Below are 22,284 nucleotides of genomic sequence, written 5' to 3'. Positions count from 1 at the left end.
ATAGAAGGCGACAGAAGCAACACAACATGGGTGCCTGATTACCTCCAATGGCAGGGAATTTCATAGGAAGGGGGACACTTCACTAAAGGCTCTTATAGAATCATAGAATAGCAGAGTTGGAAGGGGCCTACAAGGCCATCGAGTCCAACCCCCTGCTCAATGCAGGAATCCACCCTAAAGCATCCCTGACAGATGGTTGTCCAGATGCCTCTTGAATGACTCTAGTGTGGGAGAGCCCACAACCTCCCTAGGTAACTGGTTCCATTGTCGTACTGCTCTAACAGTCAGGAAGTTTTTCCTGATGTCCAGCTGGAATCTGGCTTCCTTTAACTTGAGCCCGTTATTCTGTGTCCTGCACTCTGGGAGGATCGAGAAGAGATCCTGGCCCTCTTCTCTGGGTGGGTTCCAGTTGGGCCATGGGTCCATGTGGAACCATCAGGAGCATGCCCTCAGATGACATCAGTGGCCAGGCAGATTGGTGAGGGAGAAGGCGCTTTCTCAGGTCTACTGGTCCCAAGTTGTTTAGGGCTTTGTACACTAGTACTAGAACGTTAAATATGGCCCTGTAGCAAATAAGCAGCCGCTGTAGTTCCCTCTGCAAAGGAGTTGCATGCTGAAAAGGGCCAGTCCTTTTACAACTTCATCGGCTGCCAGTCCAGGTCCGGGCCCAATTCAAAGTGCTGGTATTGACATTCAAAGCCCTAAATGGTTTGGGGCCAGGTTATTTGAAGGAACGCCTCCTCCCATATGTACCTGCCTGGACCTTAAGATCATCTATGGGGCCCTTCTCCGTGAGCCCCTGCCAAAGGAAGTGAGGCAGGTGGCTACCAGGAGGAGGGCTTTCTCTGCTGTGACACCCCGGCTGTGGAATGAGCTCCCCAGAGAGGTCTGCCTGGTGCCTACACTGTACTCTTTTCGTCGCCAGCTGAAGACCTTTTTATTCTCTCAGTATTTTAACACTGAATTTTAACTTAAATTTAAATTTTACTGTTCTAACTCTGTATTTTAATCTTATATCAAGTTGGCTGCGTGGTTTTATCCTGGTTGTGCATTTTATACTGTATTTTGTATTTGTGTTTTTAACCTGTTGGTTGTTTTATGATGGTTTTAATTTTTGTGAACCACCCAGAGAGCTTCGGCTATTGGGCGGTATAGAAATGTAATAAATAAATAAAATAAATAATAATAAAAAATAAGCTCCTGACAACAGCTAAGCTGCTGCATTCTGCACTAGCTCCAGCTTCCACAGCAACCTTAAGGACAGCCCCACATAGAGCGCATCACAGTAATCCAGTCTTAAAGTTACCAATGCCTGGACCACCATGGCCAAGTTATCCCAGTCCAAGATTGGCCATAGCTGGTGAACCAGCTGAAGCTGGTACAAGGCACTTTGAGCCACCGCAGCCACTTGGGCCTCCAGCGACAGAGATGGATCTAAGAGTACCCCCAAACTACGAACCTGATCTTTCAGAGGGAGTGCAACCCCATCCGGAACAGGCAATGAGCCCCTTTGTTCTGGCTCTGCCCACAGCTGGATTCAGTCCCACCCAGCACCAACAGGTGGCCGCCAGCAGATTACCCATGAGGCTCTGCATCCCTAGACGGTTGTCCACCCCGTGGTAAAGGGATACAGCAACACATTGCTTACTTTTACAAGAGGTTTTGCTCAGAAAGAGAAAGGTTTGGAAGCCGGTGTTCAAAAACTGCAGTAAGAAGCCAAGGTTCAAAAACTGGACAGCAGGTGAGATGGACAATAGTCCCAAGCTTTACTCCGGCTGATTGAGACCTCGAGCCTTACCTATTTTCTCATCTTCTTGTACCATCTTCCGCTCCTCCCGAAAAGCTCTCAGCCACCGCAGTTTCTCCTCCAGCTTCTTGGCAAAAAATAAGTGCATTTCTTCAGTCTCCTTATTGTGAAGTTTGAAGGCGTTCTTCATGCTCACATTGAAGTCATCGTCCCTTCCGTCTTCTATATCCAAAACTTCATACCGATCCATGTCAATACGTCCCTTGTAGTACAGGATGTCTCTCCTTATCAGGTCCTACACGGAAAAGGAGGGGGGTGGGGGAGAAAGGTTTTTAAAAATCTAGGTGGACTTCAAATCCTGCTGTGACAATGACATCCTCTGGAGATTTAACAAAGTAACTGAAGACTAGAATATGAATGGCTAGTAATTAAGGCGCTGAGGTCATCGGTTGCTGGACATCTTTGAAGCTTATCTTTAACCGTAACCCTTTATTGTTGGGAAATGTACTGCAGCATCCTATCAACAGTTGAGGCCCGAATACCAGATTGGCTGGTAGCTCTGAATTGGCGCAAGGACTTCAGGCAGCCTTCTGGGGAGCAGGGAAGCCAGCACCACCCCACTCCTCACTAGCACAGTTTTCGAACAGGTGATCAGCAAGGGTACAGGAGGGACCCACCCCTCCATTTCTCCATGCTTCACATAATTGAGAGAAGACCCTGCCACTCTGCAGGGGGGTTGGACTCGATGGCCTTGTAGGCCCCTTCCAACTCTGCTGTTCTATGATTCCTCCTGAACCCCTTGTGCATGCCAGAGGATGCACATGCCAGAGGATGCACAAAGCATGCTAGTTGAGCTAGCATGCTTTCCTCATAGTTAGTACATCTCCTTCTCTCTCCATTCTCTCTCCCAGTTTCCCTTTGTGAATCCTGCCTCTCCCACATTCTCCTGTAGGACCACCCTCTCTTCCTGCCGTTCCAGGGATGCTCACATTGGCTTGCCTTTTCTCCCCTCCTGGTTGCACAGAGGTCATGTCTAGACTTCCCGGCTTTCCGGGAGGGGGGAGGATCTCCTGATATGCTAATCGCAGGATCCTCCCCTCAGTCCACACATGGTGCTCAATGTCCCAAACATTTTTGGTTTTGTTATTTTACTGAAAATGAGCGCACGAGCACTCCATCAAAAAGTGAGTGTTTCTTTAAATCATCATCATCATCATCATCATCATCATCATCATCATCATCATCATCCCACTTCCCCCACCCCACCCCTGATGGGCATGAAACTCCTGTAGAGCTCCATGCCCCATGCCTGGTTCACGGCTCCTCGCATTTACTAGTGAATTGCTGGGACAAACCAGGATGGCTGCCCACACGTACCACGGTCTCGGAATCATCCCATGACCGGGAGAAAAACAGGGGGGAAAGTGTAGGCCAATATCCTAGGGAAATGCAGGGATCTTCCCTCCCTGCTCCAGGGATCCCCTGTGCATCATGTGGATGCACAGGAATGATCCTGGGATGATCCTCGGGATATTGCCCCATGTAGACATGACCATAGTCACTCCTTGTCAGGGTTATCAACCTTCCAGGGTCTGAGCTGGTGCTCTGTTCCTTGAGCCCTTTTGTCTGGGCAAGGAAGGACCTTCTGTAGCCTTCCCCAAACTGATGCCCTCCGGGGTGTTGGACTACAACTTTTTTCCTCTGGAATTCACCACTTGTCTCTCTGGTCCACCATTTGTCCCGTTGGCCAATGATTCAGCCAGGCCACCTCCATGGAAACAGCCCACCCTTGTGAGGATCTAGGTTCTTGAAGCTGCAGAGGGAAGGGAGTGACAGTCCGCTATACACACACAGTGAGTAGCACTCATAGTTTGCTATTTGCATTGGGACCAATTCAGAATTGAGAGAATTTGGAGATCCATTAGGAGCTGAGCCCAACCCCCTTCTGAAATCCAGGCCCATTTCAAATAGAGTTCAGCCCCCCTTTCCTATTGTCCATCTTGCTTTTCTAAAGCAAATATACTTTTATGGAGGCGGAACTGGCCGTTGGGAGGGAACACTGACAGCAAGAGGATTGGGTGGTCCTAAGCATGCTCTAGAGCAGGGGTGGGCAGCTTGTGGCCCTCCAGACGTTTTGGCCTACAACTCCCATCAGCTCTAACCATTGCCTATGATGGTTGGACCTGATGGAAGCTGTGGGCCAAAACATCAGGAGGGCCAGAAGTTGCCCAACTCTGCTCTAGCATACCATTTCCTGCAAGGGTGCATCGAAGTTGCAATTTCCTCTGCCTCCCGATTCACTGAGCTGGGCTGGGAGGTAGAGGAAGCTACAGATCTCTTATAACCCAGGAGGAAACAGCACCTTAATTCGGGGGTGGGCAACCTGGTGCCCTCCAGAGTTTTTAACTACAACTCCCATAATCCATGACCATTTGCCATGCTGAAGGCAGCTTCATTCCAGAACACGCTGGAATGAAGCTGCCCTCCTCCGGGATGTAAGGATGTACGGCTGCACACAAAGGCTCTGCTGTCGTTGGGTTGTTTTTCGTTGAGTGCTCTCGCCAAACCTTGGAATGACCTGATTATTTTTCCCCCCCCTGAGCCTTCTCAGAACATGATGGTGCAAGATGGAGATGGGGGGGGAATTTTGCCCATCGCTATTTTCTATTCATTTCTAACCATTTAGGTGTGCGTACTTTGTTTTGTTTTTAAATACCTCTGCTTACTGAACAGTTAGATATATCTTCTGGCATAGCCTCGTGTCCACGCCTGCCACTGACTGGCTGGCATTGATTGCTGAGCCACCAGCCAGCCAGCCAATGCTCAATCCAGCTCGGCGAATGTGCCTCTCTGCAGTTATTTGGAGAGATCTTACAGGAGACACTTCAATAGAAGCATATGGAAAGGCAGATGTTAGCAAACAGCCATCCTCTCACCGAACTTCTCCCATCCCTATAATGTCGCTATAATGTAGATCACCCAAGTCTTAATAGGTATAATGTAGATCATCCAAGTCTTAATTTTATTCTCTAGGCGTACAAATCCTTGGCTGTTTCTAATGAATTCATTTCTGACTAGCTTCAGTGTAACCAAAAAGAGAAACAGAGCCCTCTGTTTTAAATCATTTACACAGCCTGGTCCCGGAAAAGCCAGCTCATCAGAAAAGTGGGGTGTGTGTGTGTGTGTTTTTGGGGGGGAAGCACATAGAAACTGATTATATAAAAGGCATAACTTTATAAGGAGAAGCGTATAATAACCCTTTAAAATTTAAATAGCCAATTTCAACAGAAGTGAACAAAGACAGTGTTTTACAAGAGAAGCCCATAAACAGATCTTTGGCTGTGTGATGTTGATCTCACGACTATTCAAGCAGCAAAGACTTGAAATTTCTTGGAAAATGCATTTCAAGGCTTTTTGGGGCGGGGCGGGGGAGCACCATGAAGATAAACGTCATGCTGAAATGCTCATCGTAGCAGTAGAAATTTGAAACATAAACAGACTAAAACAGATTTAACGGTGAACAGACTAGGAGTGTCTTTGGCCAAGCCTAACTTGCATGTGGTTATTTATTTAAACACAGAGACACATTTAGGATGGCTGCTACCAAGGCTGAGGTAAAAAACAACCCCTGTGATGCTTTCATGTCAATATCTGACTTGAAGGACCATCAGGGATTTGGCAGAGGGTCTGACGACTTAATCAACGAATGCCAGTTGTCTCAGCTGGAGGCCATCTGACCTACAGGGCTCTCAAATGACCTAGTCAGCTCACCCATTGAAGTATCTTGTTGGTATGTTTTGAGTGTGGGCAAGAAAAGGGATTTACAAAAAGGGAAATTGAAAATGTGCTTAAACATAGTTTCCATTGAGTTCCTTTGCTGCACAGCTCCTTGGCAAGAAGTGAAGCAAATATGTTTTATCCCTACTCTGCCTCCCTCCAAACCTTTAACACTAAGGGTTGAGTGCTACTTAGAGTAAACCCATTGAAATGAATGGGACTTAAGTTAATCAGTGGATTGCATCAGGGTAAAAATATCTGGGTGGCAGTGAAAGGGCTGCTGCATGACAAGGCAAGGCCAGAGAAAAGGAAGTTGCAGCTGTCAAGGTGAGTGATGACCAGAGCATAAAGCAGAGTTTTAGCTGAGGGGACAGAGAGGACTGGGGTGGTGGGAGGGGGGATAATTATCAGGTGCTATGGCAACATTCCCCAACCTGGTGCCCTCCAGATGTTTTAGCCTGAAACGCCTATCATTCCCAGCAGCACATCCAAGAAGGCTGTGTTATGAGGAGGAGCAACATGTCTTGGACATTGAGGTGGGGGCAGAAGGATCACAGAAGGAATCAAAGATAAAGCCTTCAAGCCTGGTGAAATGGGTGGGTGGTGATAGTCTATGGATACAAAGAGTAACAGAAGGCTTTTGGGAAAAGATTAGCAGACCAAGCTTGGACATATTGAGATGGCGATGATATAGCTGAATGGAAATATCCAACAGGCAGCTGGAGGGAAGGGGAGAGTGGGAAAAAAGGGGGAAGGTCTAGTGTATTTCCAGTCTTTGTCACTTCCACATGCGTTCACTCGGATGTATGCCCTGCCCCATTTCTGCATTCATCTGCAATTTAGCTTTTCTGGGGCATGTTTTGCACTGGAATACAAAATAACACAGATAGTGCCAAGGCACACGACTACTAATATATATAATTAGATCTCAAACTGGGGTATGCAATTCTTAATATATATATATACACTGTGACAGTGAGAATACAGAATTACAATTGTTATTACCAAGCAGAAATGGCTGAATAAACAATATTTGAAACAGCAGTTAATCAGACGACGATAAAGAGCAACAAGCTGTATCTTCAGTCTTATGAAGAAATTATAACAAAGTTAAACAGACTTCTTCAGTGTTATAAACAGGCATCCGGTATATCTTCACCCTGTTTCACGAATGGCTTCGTCAGCAATTTGTATAACAACACCATCCAATTGGCAATTGTCGTTGATGATAAGAAGGAAATATTCTTCCACTCTATATGGAGAATCATTTGAAGTCCCAACCAAATTGGTAACGTATTAGACTTGTATTAGATACGTATTAGACTCTTTATCATCGTCTGATTAACTGTTGTTTCAAATATCGTTTATTCAGCTGTTTCAGCTTGGTAATAACAATTGTAATTCTGCATTCTTACTGTCAAATTGTTGAATATATATATATATATATATATATATATATATATATATTGTAATTTAAGAATTGCGTACCCTACTTTGAGATCTAATTATATATACATTAGTAATTGTGTGCCTTGGCACTACCTGTGTAATTTTGACCTTGACGACTACTGCTTTCTCCAATGATTTATATATTGCATTGAAATACTACTTATATACATCTGAGGTCTCCAACATGGTGACCGTGGGCATCAATGTGCAGTACCAGTGCACGCCCATCTTAGCAACCAGCATGCTCCCTGCTCCTTCTGATTTCTATTCAATTTTTTAAGGTTTGTTTAATTAAAATAAAAAAATTGGGAGGCTGGCACGCTGGAAGGCGAAGTACTGCTCCCTCCAGCACCATCTTCACTGATGGCTTCAAAAGAGTGTTCTTGTCTTTGCCTCTGCCTTGTACTTAGGTTCTTGGGCAAGTTACTTTTCCTATGGCCTTATTCTTACAGTCTCACGCCTGAAACCAAGACGTGTTTTCACATCTCTCTTCGGTGCCTAGGAATTTATGCCCTTTGAAGGAGCTCTCCAGAGTGCTGATCACTTCTAGTCCAAGGACAGTGCATAAGCAGCATCTGCTGGTACTTCTGGCATGGCATTTCAGAACGATCCCTTCCCTACTTAAGCCACGCTCTGCTGCTTCCTTTCAAAATGTTTTGGGTGGCGGTTGGTCCTGCTACGAAGGTATTCTGGAGCAAAGAGACTTTCTGAGAGAGCATTCCTGGACTCTGGAAGCTGGAATTGTCTTTCCCATCTGGTTTATTGCTTTGATTGTGGTCATGTCCATGAAACCATCAGGTAGGACAGACAAGCTAGACTGCCTCACATCTGCCCTCATCCTGTTCTGTCTGTAAGATTTCCTGCTCTGGAAAAGTTACCCTGCACAGAGTTGTCTTCTACTGAGAAGGGAACATTGGGCATCGTGGTCTTTTTTTTTGTCATCCCATCCCATCAAGAGTTTAATCTGTAGTCGAGTCAAGATTACTAGAGGCTCTTGATATATACCACAGCATCATGTCAAAATAAACCATGGACCTCTTCAGCAGGTATAAACAGTAAAGCTGGGAGCATCTTAGCCTTTCAGCCATAAACTTGAGCCACCTGACAACCTTTGCACATCTCATGGACTGTTAGGAAAGAGTTATTTCCATTTTAGAAACAACTAGGTTTTTGCCCTGATCAAAGCCACTTAAGACGTATGTTTCTTTAGAAGTACACATAGTTATGATTATAATGAGGATACAGAGCCTTGCAATAAGGCAAGTGAAATTCTGTACAAACTCCATGTTTGTTTTGTTTTGCGACCCAGGGAGAGGAGCAACGAGAGAGTTATGCGTGGTAATGAGGATCCATCCTCCTGGAAAACCAATTCAACCTCCTGCAGATTTCTGGGGCTCGCTCAGTATCCTCCCACTATTGCCTTCAAACTTTTCAAAAAGGATGCTGAATCCAGTTGGCTCAAGACACAGTGGCCCTTTCTACACCTAAGGGCCTTTGGGTAAGGAGGGGGGACAATCCTGGACTTACCTGCTTCCGGGATCATCCCCCAGCATCATTCCTAAGAGTGGAAGATAATACTGGGCTGTTTTGCAAAGTCATGATCTTAAAGGCCTCATTGATGCAAGAGTAAAGGTGCAAATGAGAGCACAGGTGAGTTTGCCCACCCCTACACACAGCACAAAATTCAGAATTAAAAACATAGGGAGGACGGAGGATTCCTAATCCACCAGTTCCACAAATATTTGGAATTCCAAAACCCAACAAGGGGAATTTTCAGAAGCACCCTGGCTTTGTAGGACCTGATAACCTGATTCACGGTAAACTCTCACCATCTTTAAACACATGCAAGCTGGCATTGCAATGGCTTGATAATGCTATTATTCAGGCATTGTGTTTACGCCGCAGTGACAGCAAGCGCAATGGGGTGACGGAGACATCTGAAAGTCTCCTTCCTTGCATACAAGAACTGCATTAGAGAAAGAGTGAAACCCAATTCTATCACATCAAAGTTAATTGAATAATCTGAAAGGACCACCTTTTGCCTTGCAAAGAGAGTTACCCAGCTCAACCCCCGGGCTTCGATATTGAACTTCCGACACCTTGACAGAAGAGACCTTATTAAAATTAATAAGCGTCAACATGAAAGACGGAGCCATGAAGAACAGAGGATTCAAAGCCGATCCGTCAGAAGAAGTCACAGCTTTCCTCATCACGCCAATTCCCTGGTGGCATGAAGGGTACATTTGCTGTATCCTGATGTGATCTGTTGCCAGGGATATCACATTTTCATCCCACCCTTGTACCAAAGAACTTAATCAAACTATGCTAGAACACACAGGCTGAAATAGTAGCACACCGCTCTTTTCACCCATAGGATTCGAAGTCCATAAAAGAAGGTGTTGAGACCTTTATTTTACATGCAGAACAGTACAGGTACATGGAGAAATAAATAAATAAATAAATAAATAAATAAATAAACTATAAGGGGAAACTATTCAGTAATGAATTTATTTGAACTGTTTCCTTCCTTCCACAATAATTCTTCAGGCTGAATTCTGATCTTCATTTTCCTAGAGGTAAACCCCATTGAACTCAATGGGGTTTATTTCTGAGTAGATACATATAGGATTTCACTGTTATTCACCATATTGTGGCATTCTAAATACCCTGCAGAAACCACTACTATAATTTTGGATGGGCTCATCTCAGTTGCAAGGTGATCATAGAATCATAGAATAGCAGAGTTGGAAAGGGCCTATGAGTCCAACCCCCTGCTCAGTGGGGGTTGGACGCACCCTAAAGCATCCCTGACAGGTTGTTGTCCAGCTGCCTCTTGAATGCCTCTAGTGTGGGAGAGCCCACAACCTCCCTAGGTAACTGATTCCATTGTCGTACTGCTCTAACAGTCAGGACGTTTTTCCTGATGTCCAGCTGGAATCTGGCTTAACTTGAGCCCGTTATTCTGTGTCCTGCACTTTGGGAGGATCGAGAAGAGATCCTGGCCCTCCTCTGTGTGACAACCTTTTAAGTATTTGAAGAGTGCTATCATGTCTCCCCTCAATCTTCTCTTCTCCAGGCTAAACATGCCCAGTTCTTTCAGTCTCTCTTCGTGGGGCTTTGTTTCCAGACCCCTGATCATCCTGGTTGCCCTCCTCTGAACACACTCCAGCTTGTTTGCGTCCTTCTTGAATTGTGGAGCCTTGGGTGTGGTGATCCTGCACCACACCCAAGGTTGGTATTATGGAGAAGGACAACGATATCTAAACTTTATCATGTGTGTTTGAATTAAATTCATTCTTAAATGACATATGTTTAAAAATAGACTCATGAAATAGAAAGTCTTAAAATATATATATTATATTTATTCTTTTTTTTTATTTTAAACTTTCTAAACTGTGGTTTATTCACATGGGATCCCAGGGCTGTGTACAATATTTATTTTCTTGGTTGTTGTTTTTTAAAACAACAACAACAACTAGAATAAAACTGAGAGGCATAGCTACCCAAGCAAACAATTTAAAATGCCTGGACAAATAATAATAATAATAATAATAATAATAATAATAATAATAATAATATATTTATTTATTTATTTCTTACCGCCTCTCCTTCTGGATGGAGGCGGGGAACAAACATAAAAATACTATAAAATATATAGAACTGATTAAAACATATAAAACGAATACATTATTAAAATAACAGCCAGACATTTTAAACTTCGACTGGGTAGGCCTGGTGGAAGAGATCAGTCTTTATAGCTTTTTTAAAATTCAGAAAGACTGTTGAATTGGCGGATCTCTCCTGGCAGGCATCCCACAATCTGGGAGCGGCAGAAGAGAAGGTCCTCTGGGTAACAGTTGTTAATCTAGTTTTGGCTGACTGGAGTAAATTCTTCCCAGAGGACCTGAGTGTGTGGGGCAAATTGTATGGGAGAAGGTGATCCCACAGGTAACCTGAACCCAAACCATGTAGGGCTTTAAAAGTGATAACCAACACTTTACACTTCGCCCGGAAACTAATTGGCAGCCAGTGAAGTGATATTAAAATTGGTGTAATATGGTCACCCCTAGGTGTACTGGTGACCAACCTGGCTGCCATATTTTGAACTAGTTGAAGTTTCCGGACTAGATCCAAAGGTAGCCCTAGCTACAGCGCATTGCAGAAGTTGAGTCTCGAAGTTACCAGCATGTGCACTACCATCTTTAATAAGAACTTCTTGACCTGGCACCAAAAAGAAAGAGAGTTGGTATTTCTGGGAGGGCATTCTAGCATCAGGATGCTTCCACAGAAAAAAGCCACCTCTTGTGTAAATGCAAAATGTACTTCTCTCAACAACGGTATAGGAGTAGGCACGCCTTCAGATATTTCGGCTCTAAGCTGGTTAGGGCTGTAAAAGCAAGAAGGGATGGATGAACGAGTGATGTTTTTGCTTGCCAAGATCCTCCAAATATTAGTTTGCTACTCCTCTCTCCTCGATTTACGCTCATGTTTGCCATTTCCGTTCGTTCCGTGTGAATGGGAAAACTGCCCAAAACGAACATCTCTTAAATATGAAATCTGCACAGAAAATTCCAAAATCTGTGCGAATTTCCCCCATAGCCTAAAGCGTGCATACCTTTCTACTTGAGCTAATCTGCAGTTGTGCAGATGTGGATTTGCGCGCAAATCGAACATGAGCACACGTTCGAGATTGTGCAAACATTTTCAGCAGACGAGTTCTCCTGCTTGTGCACATGGTTGTGAACAGAGCGGAAATGGAATTCTCATACATCCCTAAAAGGAAGCATCAGAATCTTGAATTGGGCTCAGCAGCAAATACGGAACCAATGTAATTTCTTCTGAAGTGGTGCAATGTGGCCCACTGGGATGAACCAGCCGGAATGCTATCAGCCAGATTCCGTACTAGTTGACGCTTCCAGACTGTTTCCAAGGGTAGCCCCCAAATATCCAACTTTATTGTAATCCAACCTGAAAATGAATAGAGGATGGATCACTGCTTCCCCAATATAATATAAATTTTTATTCAAAGTGTTTGCAAGCTACATTCTCTATGCTGGAAGCCAACCCTATTATTGAAGGACTTAAATGAATGTATGCCAACATGCAACTACAACACCCCCTTTCTGAATCTTTTGCTAGGAAAAGAGAGATGTAAGATTAAAGACATTTTTGCAAATGTGCAGAGGTGGGCTATGGTTTAGCAGTGGCAATAGACATGTATTTCAAACATATTTTGAAGGGGCTGTGGGGATAAGCCTTGGCCTAACAGTAAGCCCTCTCAACCAACCAACCAGCCCCGTCAACATCCAGAGGGGACTAAGGATTTCATTACCTTTTTGCAAAGAACCATCTGGTGATCAAAGAGGAAGAAGACGCGCTGCTGACTTCGTCCGTAAGGCTGGTAAATCCAGGACATCTCCCCTGTGTAGATCAGCTCGGAGCTGCGATCCAAGATGTCCTCTCCCTAGAGGACATAAGAGAGTTGGAAGAATAAGTCATCAATGCCCCATGAATTGACCCATGAGGAAACCGATGGAGCACATGGAGCAGAGAACAGATGTGGGGGATATTACTGGCATAACCTCTAAAGATTCCTGTGAACTTTCCGGGAAGATGGGCAAAGCAGACAGAAATTGTAGCATGCTTCTTATATTTCCCCCCAAACATTTTACATGAACCATCGAAGAGTTGAAGTGAATTTTAGCTAATACTTGGAAGTTAGCTGGTATTTCAATTCTGCTGTTTGTAACAGTTTGATCTCAACAATTTGCATTTTGAATGTGACATTTTTTTTTAATTCAAAATGTGAAGTAAAGACATATTTGCATATTCTTGAATGCTTTGGCAGGCCTCAAATATGAGATATAATAGGCAGTCATATACTAAATAAATGCTATTTCCATCTATATAAGTATCATAAATAGTGAAATGCTAAATAGCGTTGCATGCCAACATCAAATACCACCAAATATACCATTCCATGTCAGATAGTAAATACTGCCAAATATCAACTGTCAAAAATGGATGTTGAATGCCATACCATGCCAAAGACAGCCCTGAAAGTTTCAACACATACTTTTAAAGCATACAGGAAATATCAGGAGAATATCAACATTTGTAAGAGGAGAGTTTTAGAAAGCAAATTAATAGTTCTGCATCAGAGGTGGGGAACCTGGGACCCAGATGTTGTTGGACTCCACTACCCATCAGCCCCACCCAATGGTCAGGAATGATGAGACTTGTAGTCTAAGAACATCTGGAGGACCACAGGTTCCCCTTCTAGTTCTAGATTTTCAATTCTAGTAGAGCATTGTCCACACATCTTCCTTCAAAGAGATCACTCACATGGAGAAATTTAAGTATGGTGCAAATCACAGGTGCACTACCCAGGAATCATTGGCCTCAAGAAGCCCATAGAGTCATGGGGGCCCCTTCCACAGAGAAGGGAAACGCTACCAAGGGAAATCTTTCCCTTATCTTCCTTGTCTTGCAGTGCACGTGGAGATAGTCTCTTAGGTGATGGGGAGAAGTGTGTGCGTGTGCGTTTGCTTGTGTGTGTGTATTTATGTGTGGAGGCTCTTTGCACAATCATGAATCCAGATCAGCTAGGTTTCCCAGTCATGCGGAGCAGCGTAAGCGCATTCAGTCCTGATTACTGGGCCCTTTAAGACTTTCCCCATCAACACAGGGAAGCCATAAGTGGAGGGGGCGGTGGTGGTGGACACGTTTTTGTGAACCGCCCAGAGAGCTTCGGCTATTGGGCGGTATAAAAATGTAATAAATAAATAAATAAATAAATAAATCCCTCCCCCCCTCCCTGATTACAGCAACCCCTCTGTGAATGCCTGAAGGCTTCATACTTCATCTAATGCTGTGCCAAAAATGCCCTCCTAGAATGTAAGCCTATGCGGCAGGGTCTTGCTATTTATTGTTTTACTCTGTACAGCACCATGTACATTGATGGTGCTATATAAATAAATAATAATAATAATAATTTGTAGGTTGCAAAAGGGGAGGGGACATTTTCTGCAATTTTCAGAGAGGGGCAGGGGGAAAATAACTAAATTTTCAGAGGGACAGAGAGTTTTACCTAAAAAGTAGCACTAGTGACAGAGACCTTTCCCATCCCCCTTTTTTTTTTTTAAAAAAAAACACCTCTCTCCTCTTCACTCACCCCACCAGTGAAGGCAAGGTCATGCCTCCAAACATCCTGGCAGCCATATCGTCTCCAGAATGTGTTCCCCATCATAATGTTCTGAGCCTCGTGTGGTGCAGAGTGGTAAGCGGCAGTTACTGCAGCTGAAACTCTCCCCATGGCCTGAGTTCGATCCCAGCGGAAGTTGGTTCTCAGGCGGCCGGCTCAGGTCGACTCAGCCTTCCGTCCTCCCAAGGTTGGTAAAATGAGTACCCAGCTACCTGGGGGAAAGGTAACCACGACTGGGGAAGGCAACGGCAAACCACCCCGCTACAAGGCCTGCCGAGAAAACATCAGCGAAAGCAGGCGTCCCTCGAGGAGTCAGCAATGACTCAAGTGCTGGCACGAGAGGTTCTTTTCCTTTCCTTTTCTAAGTACATAGTTGTGTATGTGGAACATGCCAGACATGCCATTTCCCCACTGCAGGAATGCAGCCAGAAATTACGTCATGACTTTGTATCATTCATGAGAGGCATTAAGGGAAAGGTATGGCTACTGGGTCATTTGGAGGATTGCTCTGGTCCGCTTGCACTGGCTGCCTGTATGTTTCCGAGCCCAATTCAAGGTGCTGGTTTTGACCTATAAAGCCTTACACAGCTTGGGACCACAATACCTGACGGAACGCCTCTCCCGACGTGAATATACCCAGTCACTACGTTCAACATCTAAGGTCCTCCTCCAGGTGCCTACTCCGAGAGAGGCTCGGAGTGTGGCAACGATGGACAGGGCCTTTTCGGTGGTGGCCCCCAGACTGTGGAATGATCTCCCTGATGAGGCTCGCCTGGCACCAACGCTGCTATCTTTCCGGCGCCAGGTTAAGACTTTCCTCTTTGCCCAGGCATATGGCGGCACATGCTAATTACCCACATGTTTAGTTTTTAATCGGTTTTTAATTGCTTTATGTGTGTATGTTCTGTGTTTTAGAGTTTTAAATTTTGTATACTTGTTTTTACCTCAATTTTAGAATTTCTGTAAACCGCCCAGAGAGCCCTGGCTATGGGAGCGGTATATAAGTGTAATAAATAAATAAAATAAATAAATAAATATTGCTGTGGGGAAACCTAATTAAAGAAGAAGAAGAAGAAGAAGAAGAAGAAGAAGAAGAAGAAGAAGAAGAAGAAGAAGAAGAAGAAGAGGAGGAGGAGGAGGAGGAGGAGGAGGAGGAGGAGGAGGAGGAGGAGGAGGAGGAGGAAGAGGAGGAGGAGGAGGAGGAGAAAGACTGTCATTACTGCTACTTTTCAAGTAAAAGCAGCTCTTTCAAAAACGTTGTATTTTTTCTCCTTCTGAAAATGTATCGCCTTTTTGCCCCCTGACCTTTTACTTCCTTAAAGTTCTATAAAAAGGTTCAACCGCAGAACATTCAGCCCAGTTCTACGTTCAGTTAGAATGTTGCTTGCTATTTTAAATAGCGAGATTATTCAAGAAAGCAGGAGTCACACACACTTATGGGCCGACTTAAGTCTTTGTTGAAAAGGCAGCGAAAAAAAGGTGGGGGACCCATAGCGACTAAAAATAGAATACTAGCTGTTGCAGCCAATTTTACTCTAGTGGGAGCAAGCCACTAAAGGAAGGGCTGAAGACACAAGAGGCCTCTGAAAACACTTCAGCTTGATTAAGTGAATCCAGCGTGTGGATCACCTGCAAGGGATGCTGAAACAAGATTAAAAGTGAGGGGGATTTTCATGACACTGTGTACATTGGGAGCCCAGCAGAAACGTACAGTACCAGACTTATAAATAGATGCTTTCTAAAGATCTGTTTCCAAGCACACAGAAAACGCACCACAGCCTGGTTTACATTAAAAGCACGGCAGCAGCGTCGCGAGGCAGGGGGATCCATGCGAACGGCACAGTCGGCATATTCCTGCGAGGTGCCGTGATGTGCCCTGGAGCAGTTCAGCTGGGATGAAAGATGCTTCAACTGCATTGGGCATATGTTATCGTCAGAGGTTCCTGGCCCATTTCTCTGGTTTAAGAAAGGAGTATGTAGCGGGCTGCTCTGAATGCTCAGGCATCAGGTGTCTTCCCCTCACACCCACGTTCACTTTTAAAAGATGATTTATTACGGAGGCACCCAGTGGAGGCTGGTGGCTCCGAGATCAGCAGGGCAGTGAATCTGCTCCGGGTTTCAGTCAGAACCCATAAGAACTCTAAAGGAACTATAGAGTTCTGACTGAAAACAGGAGCGGTTTCACAGCCCCACTGACCTCGGAGCCACCAGCCTCCTCTAGATGCACCATTGCAAAGAGAAACTGAACATGTGTACTGAAGGTGTTGGCATTGAGTGGGTGGGATCCAGTCTCTGCCTCCCATGAGAGCAAGACTTCTGCTTATGTAAGGATCGCCCTTTCCCCCGCCCCTCACCAGATCTCATCCCATTCAGCAGGGTCTCCTGATGCACTGTAGCATTTTCAGGGGGCTGGAGGGGCTACCCTGGGAGGGGGTGCAAGGAGGTTCACTTCCAACTGTTATGCTACTCGGCATAAATCTGGTTCTATCCCAGCATCTTCAGCTTGGGGCAATCTGCTCCAAGCTGCCTTTCACCCATTGACCACCCAGCACCTTCCAAACAGGGGCTTTCACACAGTGCCTAGGAAGCTACGGGCGACCAGAGTTCATCTAAGGACAGCTCAAAGGCAGAAGAAACCTGGGTCATCCATTGTTGTTATATATTTGGAAGCAATGTGCTAGAACATACAGTGCTCTATCTCCTTGACCCAGTTGCTGCGGACTACCTAAAAACATCCTGTTTTCCCCCTTTTCCTCCACTTCCCCAGGGAGTTCAATGCTATGCTCAGAAGGTACTGGATTCTCTCCAAATCTCCCAGGAAATTTGAGAATATAACTGTCGAGGGAATTTAGGAAATGGTTATTAGTAGTGGCCATGAATGGGTGACAGCAGTGGGGATGCTGTTTAGAACGGAGTGTGCAAAACTATTTGCCTAGGGAAGAGCAAGTAAGCATATAGGAATGGCGGTAGACCTAAGGCAGCTTCCCCCAACCTGGGATCCATTTTGAAATGCAGACAAGCTGGAGCGTGTTCAGAGGAGGGCAATAAGGATGATTAGGGGTCTGGAAACAAAGCCCTATGAGGAGAGTCTGAAAGAAATGGGCTTGTTTAGCCTGGAGAAGAGAAGACTGAGGGGAGATATGGTAGCACTCTTCAAATACTTGAAAGGTTGTCACACAGAGGAGGGCCAGGATCTCTTCTCAATCATCCCAGAGTGCAGGACACAAAATAATGGGCTAAAGTGACAGGAAGCCAGATGCCGGCTGGACATCAGGAAAAACTTCCTGTTAGAGCACTACGACAATGGAACCAATTCTCTAGGGAGGTGGTGGGCTCTCCCACACTAGAAGCATTCAAGAGGCAGCTGGACAACCACCCATCAGGGATGCTTTAAGGTGGATTGCTGCACTGAGCAGGGGGTTGGACTCGATGGCCTTAGAGGCCCTTCCAACTCTACAATTCTATGATTCTATGAACTCCCATCAGCCCTAGCCAAAACATCCGGAGGGCCTCAGGTTGAGAGAGGCTGCCCTTTAGTATTCTTCCATGATGCCTGATGAAGATGTGTGAGTAACCTGAAATGGCCACACTGGCAAACGTCTGAAGGATTGATGATCATCTGAGCCCTGAAATAGTTGGATTAGGGTCATGCAGTGCTGAGCTCTCTTCAGTCTCTGAAATCCCTATGGAAAGCAAGATGCTTTGTCCTCAAGCGGTCACTTATGCACACCACGAGAGAGAGCAAGAGAGAGCGAGAGAGAGAGAGAGGGCAGCAGGTCAAGCATTTCCTAGCAGGGCTCATGCTCCATGCTCTCTGGGGGCTGAGGCCACGGCAGAAGTGATACACAGAGGTCCGGAGGGTCAATGTCCTTGTTGCTGAGGAAAGCTGTCAATCACGGAGACGCCGCAGGGCAACATCCCTCCTTCCTGCCCTCTCTCGGTCTCTGCATGACCAGGCGGCGAGGATGGCGTGGGTGAGGGATGGGAAGGTACAATAAAAGTTTTTGCGAACCACCCAGAGAGCTTCAGCTATTGGGTGGTATAGAAATGCAATAAATAAATATATGGCCTCTGATAATGGCCCAAAGAAGAGTGCTAGAAAGAGAAGGAAGAGGTTAGCAGGAGAGCAACGTGACCATGATCTATCAGGCATGGCCAAGATGCTGATGGCAAAGGCTGTGAAGCCAATGGTCTTCCACCCTGGAGAGGCTTGGTTGCTTATGGCCAGGCAGAGAGAACCTCTTCCCTTTCGCTGCCTTATTCAGCAAAGGAAACCCTTCCTGCGCTTTGCGCTCCTGTGCTTTAATGAGTGGCTGTTTCATTACCGTTCTGGGTGATGGAGAGATCAGTATGAAAAGGATATGTCCTTTTCATCAGCATTATTACTAAAGCCTTCTGTCACCGAAGAAAGGGGAGAGGAAGAAGAGTCTTCCTCTCGTTGCACGCCCCAGTTTTAAACCCACCCACCCGCTCCCCCCAGGAGGGTATCTCTCATCAGCCTGTTCTGTCTTTGAAAACAGAATGTTTGCTGCGTGCATCATATTTTTATTCATGCCAGCCTCTGGATTTAATAATGCAACATTACGCGCGGCAGCCGGTTCTCGTACATTACATAATTAAGGGCGCGGAGGCTTCCATTAGAGGATCCATAAATAACTGGGAGAAATTTGAGCTAGAAGAAATTTAAAAGGACAGCGCCAATTATATTTTCCTACAGTTATTCATCTTTCAGTAAATGTAATATTACTGGAAAGTGCTAAAAAGACACCTCAGAGAATGAGAGCAGCAAGCTAATAAGGATATAACTTGGAGGAGGCCAAATTTGACTGATTAGATGGTGAAAGCACGTAAGCGTTAGAGGACCATTTTTCGGGCAGAATGGAAGAGTTTCAACATCAGTCTAGGGCTTCCACACAAAGCTGGCTAGGCTGGTGAGTGGCTACAGCTCTATAATCATTAATGGCAGAAGAGGTTTCAAGAACAAGTCTGTGTGACAGCATTGTTTATTGAACATAGAAATCGAATCAGCTGGGGAATCAAGCCGAGAAAGGCCAACGCCTATATTGTATGGCGCTTGTGACAGTAAAGCCTCTGGCATTCATTGGGTGAGCTGGTACGGGAGGCATGGGATGTTCAGTTGCTCAGGGAACTGCATGTTTTGCAGTCCAGCTTCTATAAGGGAAGGGAAAGTTGTCCATTTGGCTGAGATTAAAACCTCCCATGGGGAAAGGCTGTGAACGGAGAGGAGATCCCTGGACAGAGCACTGGTGCTGTTAGGACTGGACCATGAGGATCAGGTCTGGCCTCCTCAGACACACACATAAATGATTCCCTGGCAGGCAGCAATGGCAGCACTGTGCAGGAAAGCTATGGAGCAGTGCCAGGTGAGAAAAGTGCTTTGGTGGTGAACACCCAATTGAAGCTGCAGCAGTGTGCCCTTTTAAATCAAAGTAAGTCTGAGTGGCAGTGAACTAGACCTGTCAGATACTGCTGGGGGGAGGGGGGGCAAAAGCCACCCCATCATTCCATTGTCCTCATTGGCTATGCCCCTCTCCGAAGGAAGAGTCTGATTGGTTCAGCTTGCTGCTACTCAGACTTGAGGAAATACTTTAATTTAAAATATCACGTGGCTGCAACATTGACAAGCCAGACACTATCAAAGCACTCTCTTTTACTGTGCACAACGACAAACAGGCCGGCCAGCAAGGAGGAGGAGGGGGAAAGGGCGGGGAGTGATGCTGCCCAACCAGGTAAAAAAACAAACAAGGCAGGTCCGGCAAGGATGGAAGGAAGGAAGGAAGGGGGAGCCACCCGGCCCATAAAGCACCTTACCACCACCACTCCAGTGATTCTGGGACACAAGGAAGCTAGCACACAGGGAACCCAAAGATGAGGCTCCAGGATGGGAGTAGATAAAGGGTCGACAAAGAGGAAGCTGAAGGCAGGTAAGAGGCAATGGGATTTGATGGAAAAGATGGAAGAGACCCCTTATCGAAGCTCAGGAGGAGCTGTATGTTCCACGGGGAGACAGAGAGGGGTGCTAGGAAGGCTGGTCAAGAAGCCAGCAGAAGGGAGCGCAACGTCGCAGGCAGCGGAACCCGGAGGAACAACAGGGCTGGTGGAAAGTTAGGGTGGAGCGTTGCGTTACGGGCAGGAAGGAAGTGGGCAGACAAAGAGGGCTGGAGTCGGAGAACCAGGGAGCACCATTTCCCTAGGGGTGCAGCAAGGGCAGGCAAGCTGGTGCCCTCCAGATGTTTTGGGCTAGAACTCCCAGAATCCCATGTTGGATGGCGCCAAGGGGAGCTGAAGGCCAAAACATCTGGAGGGCACCAGGTTGACTGCCCCTGGCCTAGGGCCTCTACAGGCCTGCTGTAGCTTTAAGAAGTGCATAGAAAGTAGGGAAGGGCCCTGGGGGTTGTGGCTTCTACCATCGCTGCAACCTTGTGAACAGGCAACCTTTGGGGGGCAGCAAGAACCCCAAAGCGATGCGCGTATCCATATGTCGGGGAGTGAATTTCATATGTTCATTAGAACTAGCCGTTCAGTTCTTTGGCTGCTGCCTGCTTCCAGCTGTTATCACCACTACTTCCTTTCCTGGAGTGGGCTAAGTGGGGCAAAAAATTTTACAGCTGCTTTCTCATGATAAAAATTCATGCATGGCAAGAGCGACGCAAAAGGGACTTTGTGTTTGATCGCTGAACGTGAGGGGGCTTCCCAGTGTGGGAGAAGGTACTGGGATTGACTATGGTGTCCCAGCAGCTGCGCAATCGTGTGTGTGCGGAACAAAATCCATCACATCACAAGAATCTTTACACATGTTGCCTTCCATGTACGAATTTTGTAGTGTGTCATTTTGCCCACGTGAAGAGCTGAGGCACGATAGCAGAAGGGTGTCAAAACAGTCAGCGTTGTAAAGAGCTTTGTATTATTATTTTTTAAAAAGCAACCCCTCAGACATCTCTAAATGGATACATCAACAGCACCCTCACACAGCAGCTGTGCTGGCTAGGGATGATGTTAGTTGTAGTCCAGCACTTTGGAGGCAGGGGGAGGATGCCAGCTGAGGGACAGATGTCCAAACTGTTAGAAAGTATCATTTTATCTTCTAGAAGAGTAGTCTTGTTGGTTTGTTTCAGCAAAACCACAGAACAGAATAATAGGCTCAAGTTACAGGAAGCCAGATTCCAGCTGGAAATCAGGAAAAACGTCCTGACTGTTAGAGCAGTACGACGATGGAAACAGTTACCTAGGGAGGTTGTGGGCTCTCCCACACTAGAGGCCTTCAAGAGGCAGCTGAACAACCATCCGTCAGGGATGCTTTAGGGTGGATTCCTGCACTGAGCAGGGGGTTGGACATGATGGCCTTATAGGCCCCTTCCAACTCTACTTTTCTATGATTCTATGATTCTACGCAATAGCACCTGAGGCCCTCCAGATGTTTTGGGCCTGTTTTGAGAGTTTCTCCTATGAGTGCAACCTCATAAGTGACCTCATGTGAATTTTTAACTTCCATACTAGTGACTTGAGTTTGCAGTGACTTATACTAGTCAGATGAATCATATAAACTGACTTTTATATGGCAGCCATCTTTATCACACTTACTAAAGTGTGAGGCCCATTGATCTCAGTGGGACATTTCCAAATAAGTATACCTACAGTTTTGCTGCACATCTCACGACTAGTAAGTCTTAATTTCTTCTTCTTCTTCTCAAGTTCTCTTTCCCATTTGTGGATTTTAGAGCCATTAGGAGCCTACTTTCTACATCTGGGTAAGACTAAGGGCCTTGCTAGACCATGCCAGATAAGCCGGCAGGGAAGCGGGGCGACGGCGCACTAACTTTAGCGCACGCCGTCCCACCTCCTACACGCACGACGCGCAGGGACTCCGGAAGCCCTACAGCGTCGGCCATTTTGGTTTTTTTGTTAAAGGGGCCACGTGCGCCTTTAACAAGGTAAATGGTTTTTTTTTTAAAAAAATCCTTCCCTCGCCTCAATCCCGTCCTCGGCTGTCCTTCCCTCGCCCCCATCCCGTCCCCGGCTGTCCTTCCCTCGCCCCCATCCCATCCCCGGCTGTCCTTCCCTCGCCCCCATCCCGTCCCCGGCTGTC

At 45.9% G+C, this 22,284-nt stretch overlaps 1 protein-coding gene across 6 annotated transcripts in view; it reads right to left on the bottom strand.

Moving 5' to 3' along the window:
• Nucleotides 1–22,284, bottom strand: part of ARHGEF9 (Cdc42 guanine nucleotide exchange factor 9) — a 256,681-nt gene that overhangs the window by 11,485 nt on the left and 222,912 nt on the right. For all 6 annotated transcript variants that reach the window (XM_063141832.1, XM_063141833.1, XM_063141836.1 and 3 more), the window contains 2 exons: nt 12,306–12,437; nt 1,799–2,042 (listed from right to left, as the gene is read on the bottom strand). In XM_063141832.1, the coding sequence (XP_062997902.1) occupies nt 1,799–2,042; nt 12,306–12,437 (376 nt within the window). The remainder of the gene's footprint in view (nt 1–1,798; nt 2,043–12,305; nt 12,438–22,284) is intronic.

The sequence above is a fragment of the Elgaria multicarinata genome, chromosome 15 (assembly GCF_023053635.1).
Source record: "Elgaria multicarinata webbii isolate HBS135686 ecotype San Diego chromosome 15, rElgMul1.1.pri, whole genome shotgun sequence".
Lineage (NCBI taxonomy): Eukaryota > Metazoa > Chordata > Lepidosauria > Squamata > Anguidae > Elgaria > Elgaria multicarinata.
The sequence above is the reverse complement of the archived record's forward strand: the minus strand, read 5'-3'. Positions and strand labels throughout refer to the sequence as shown.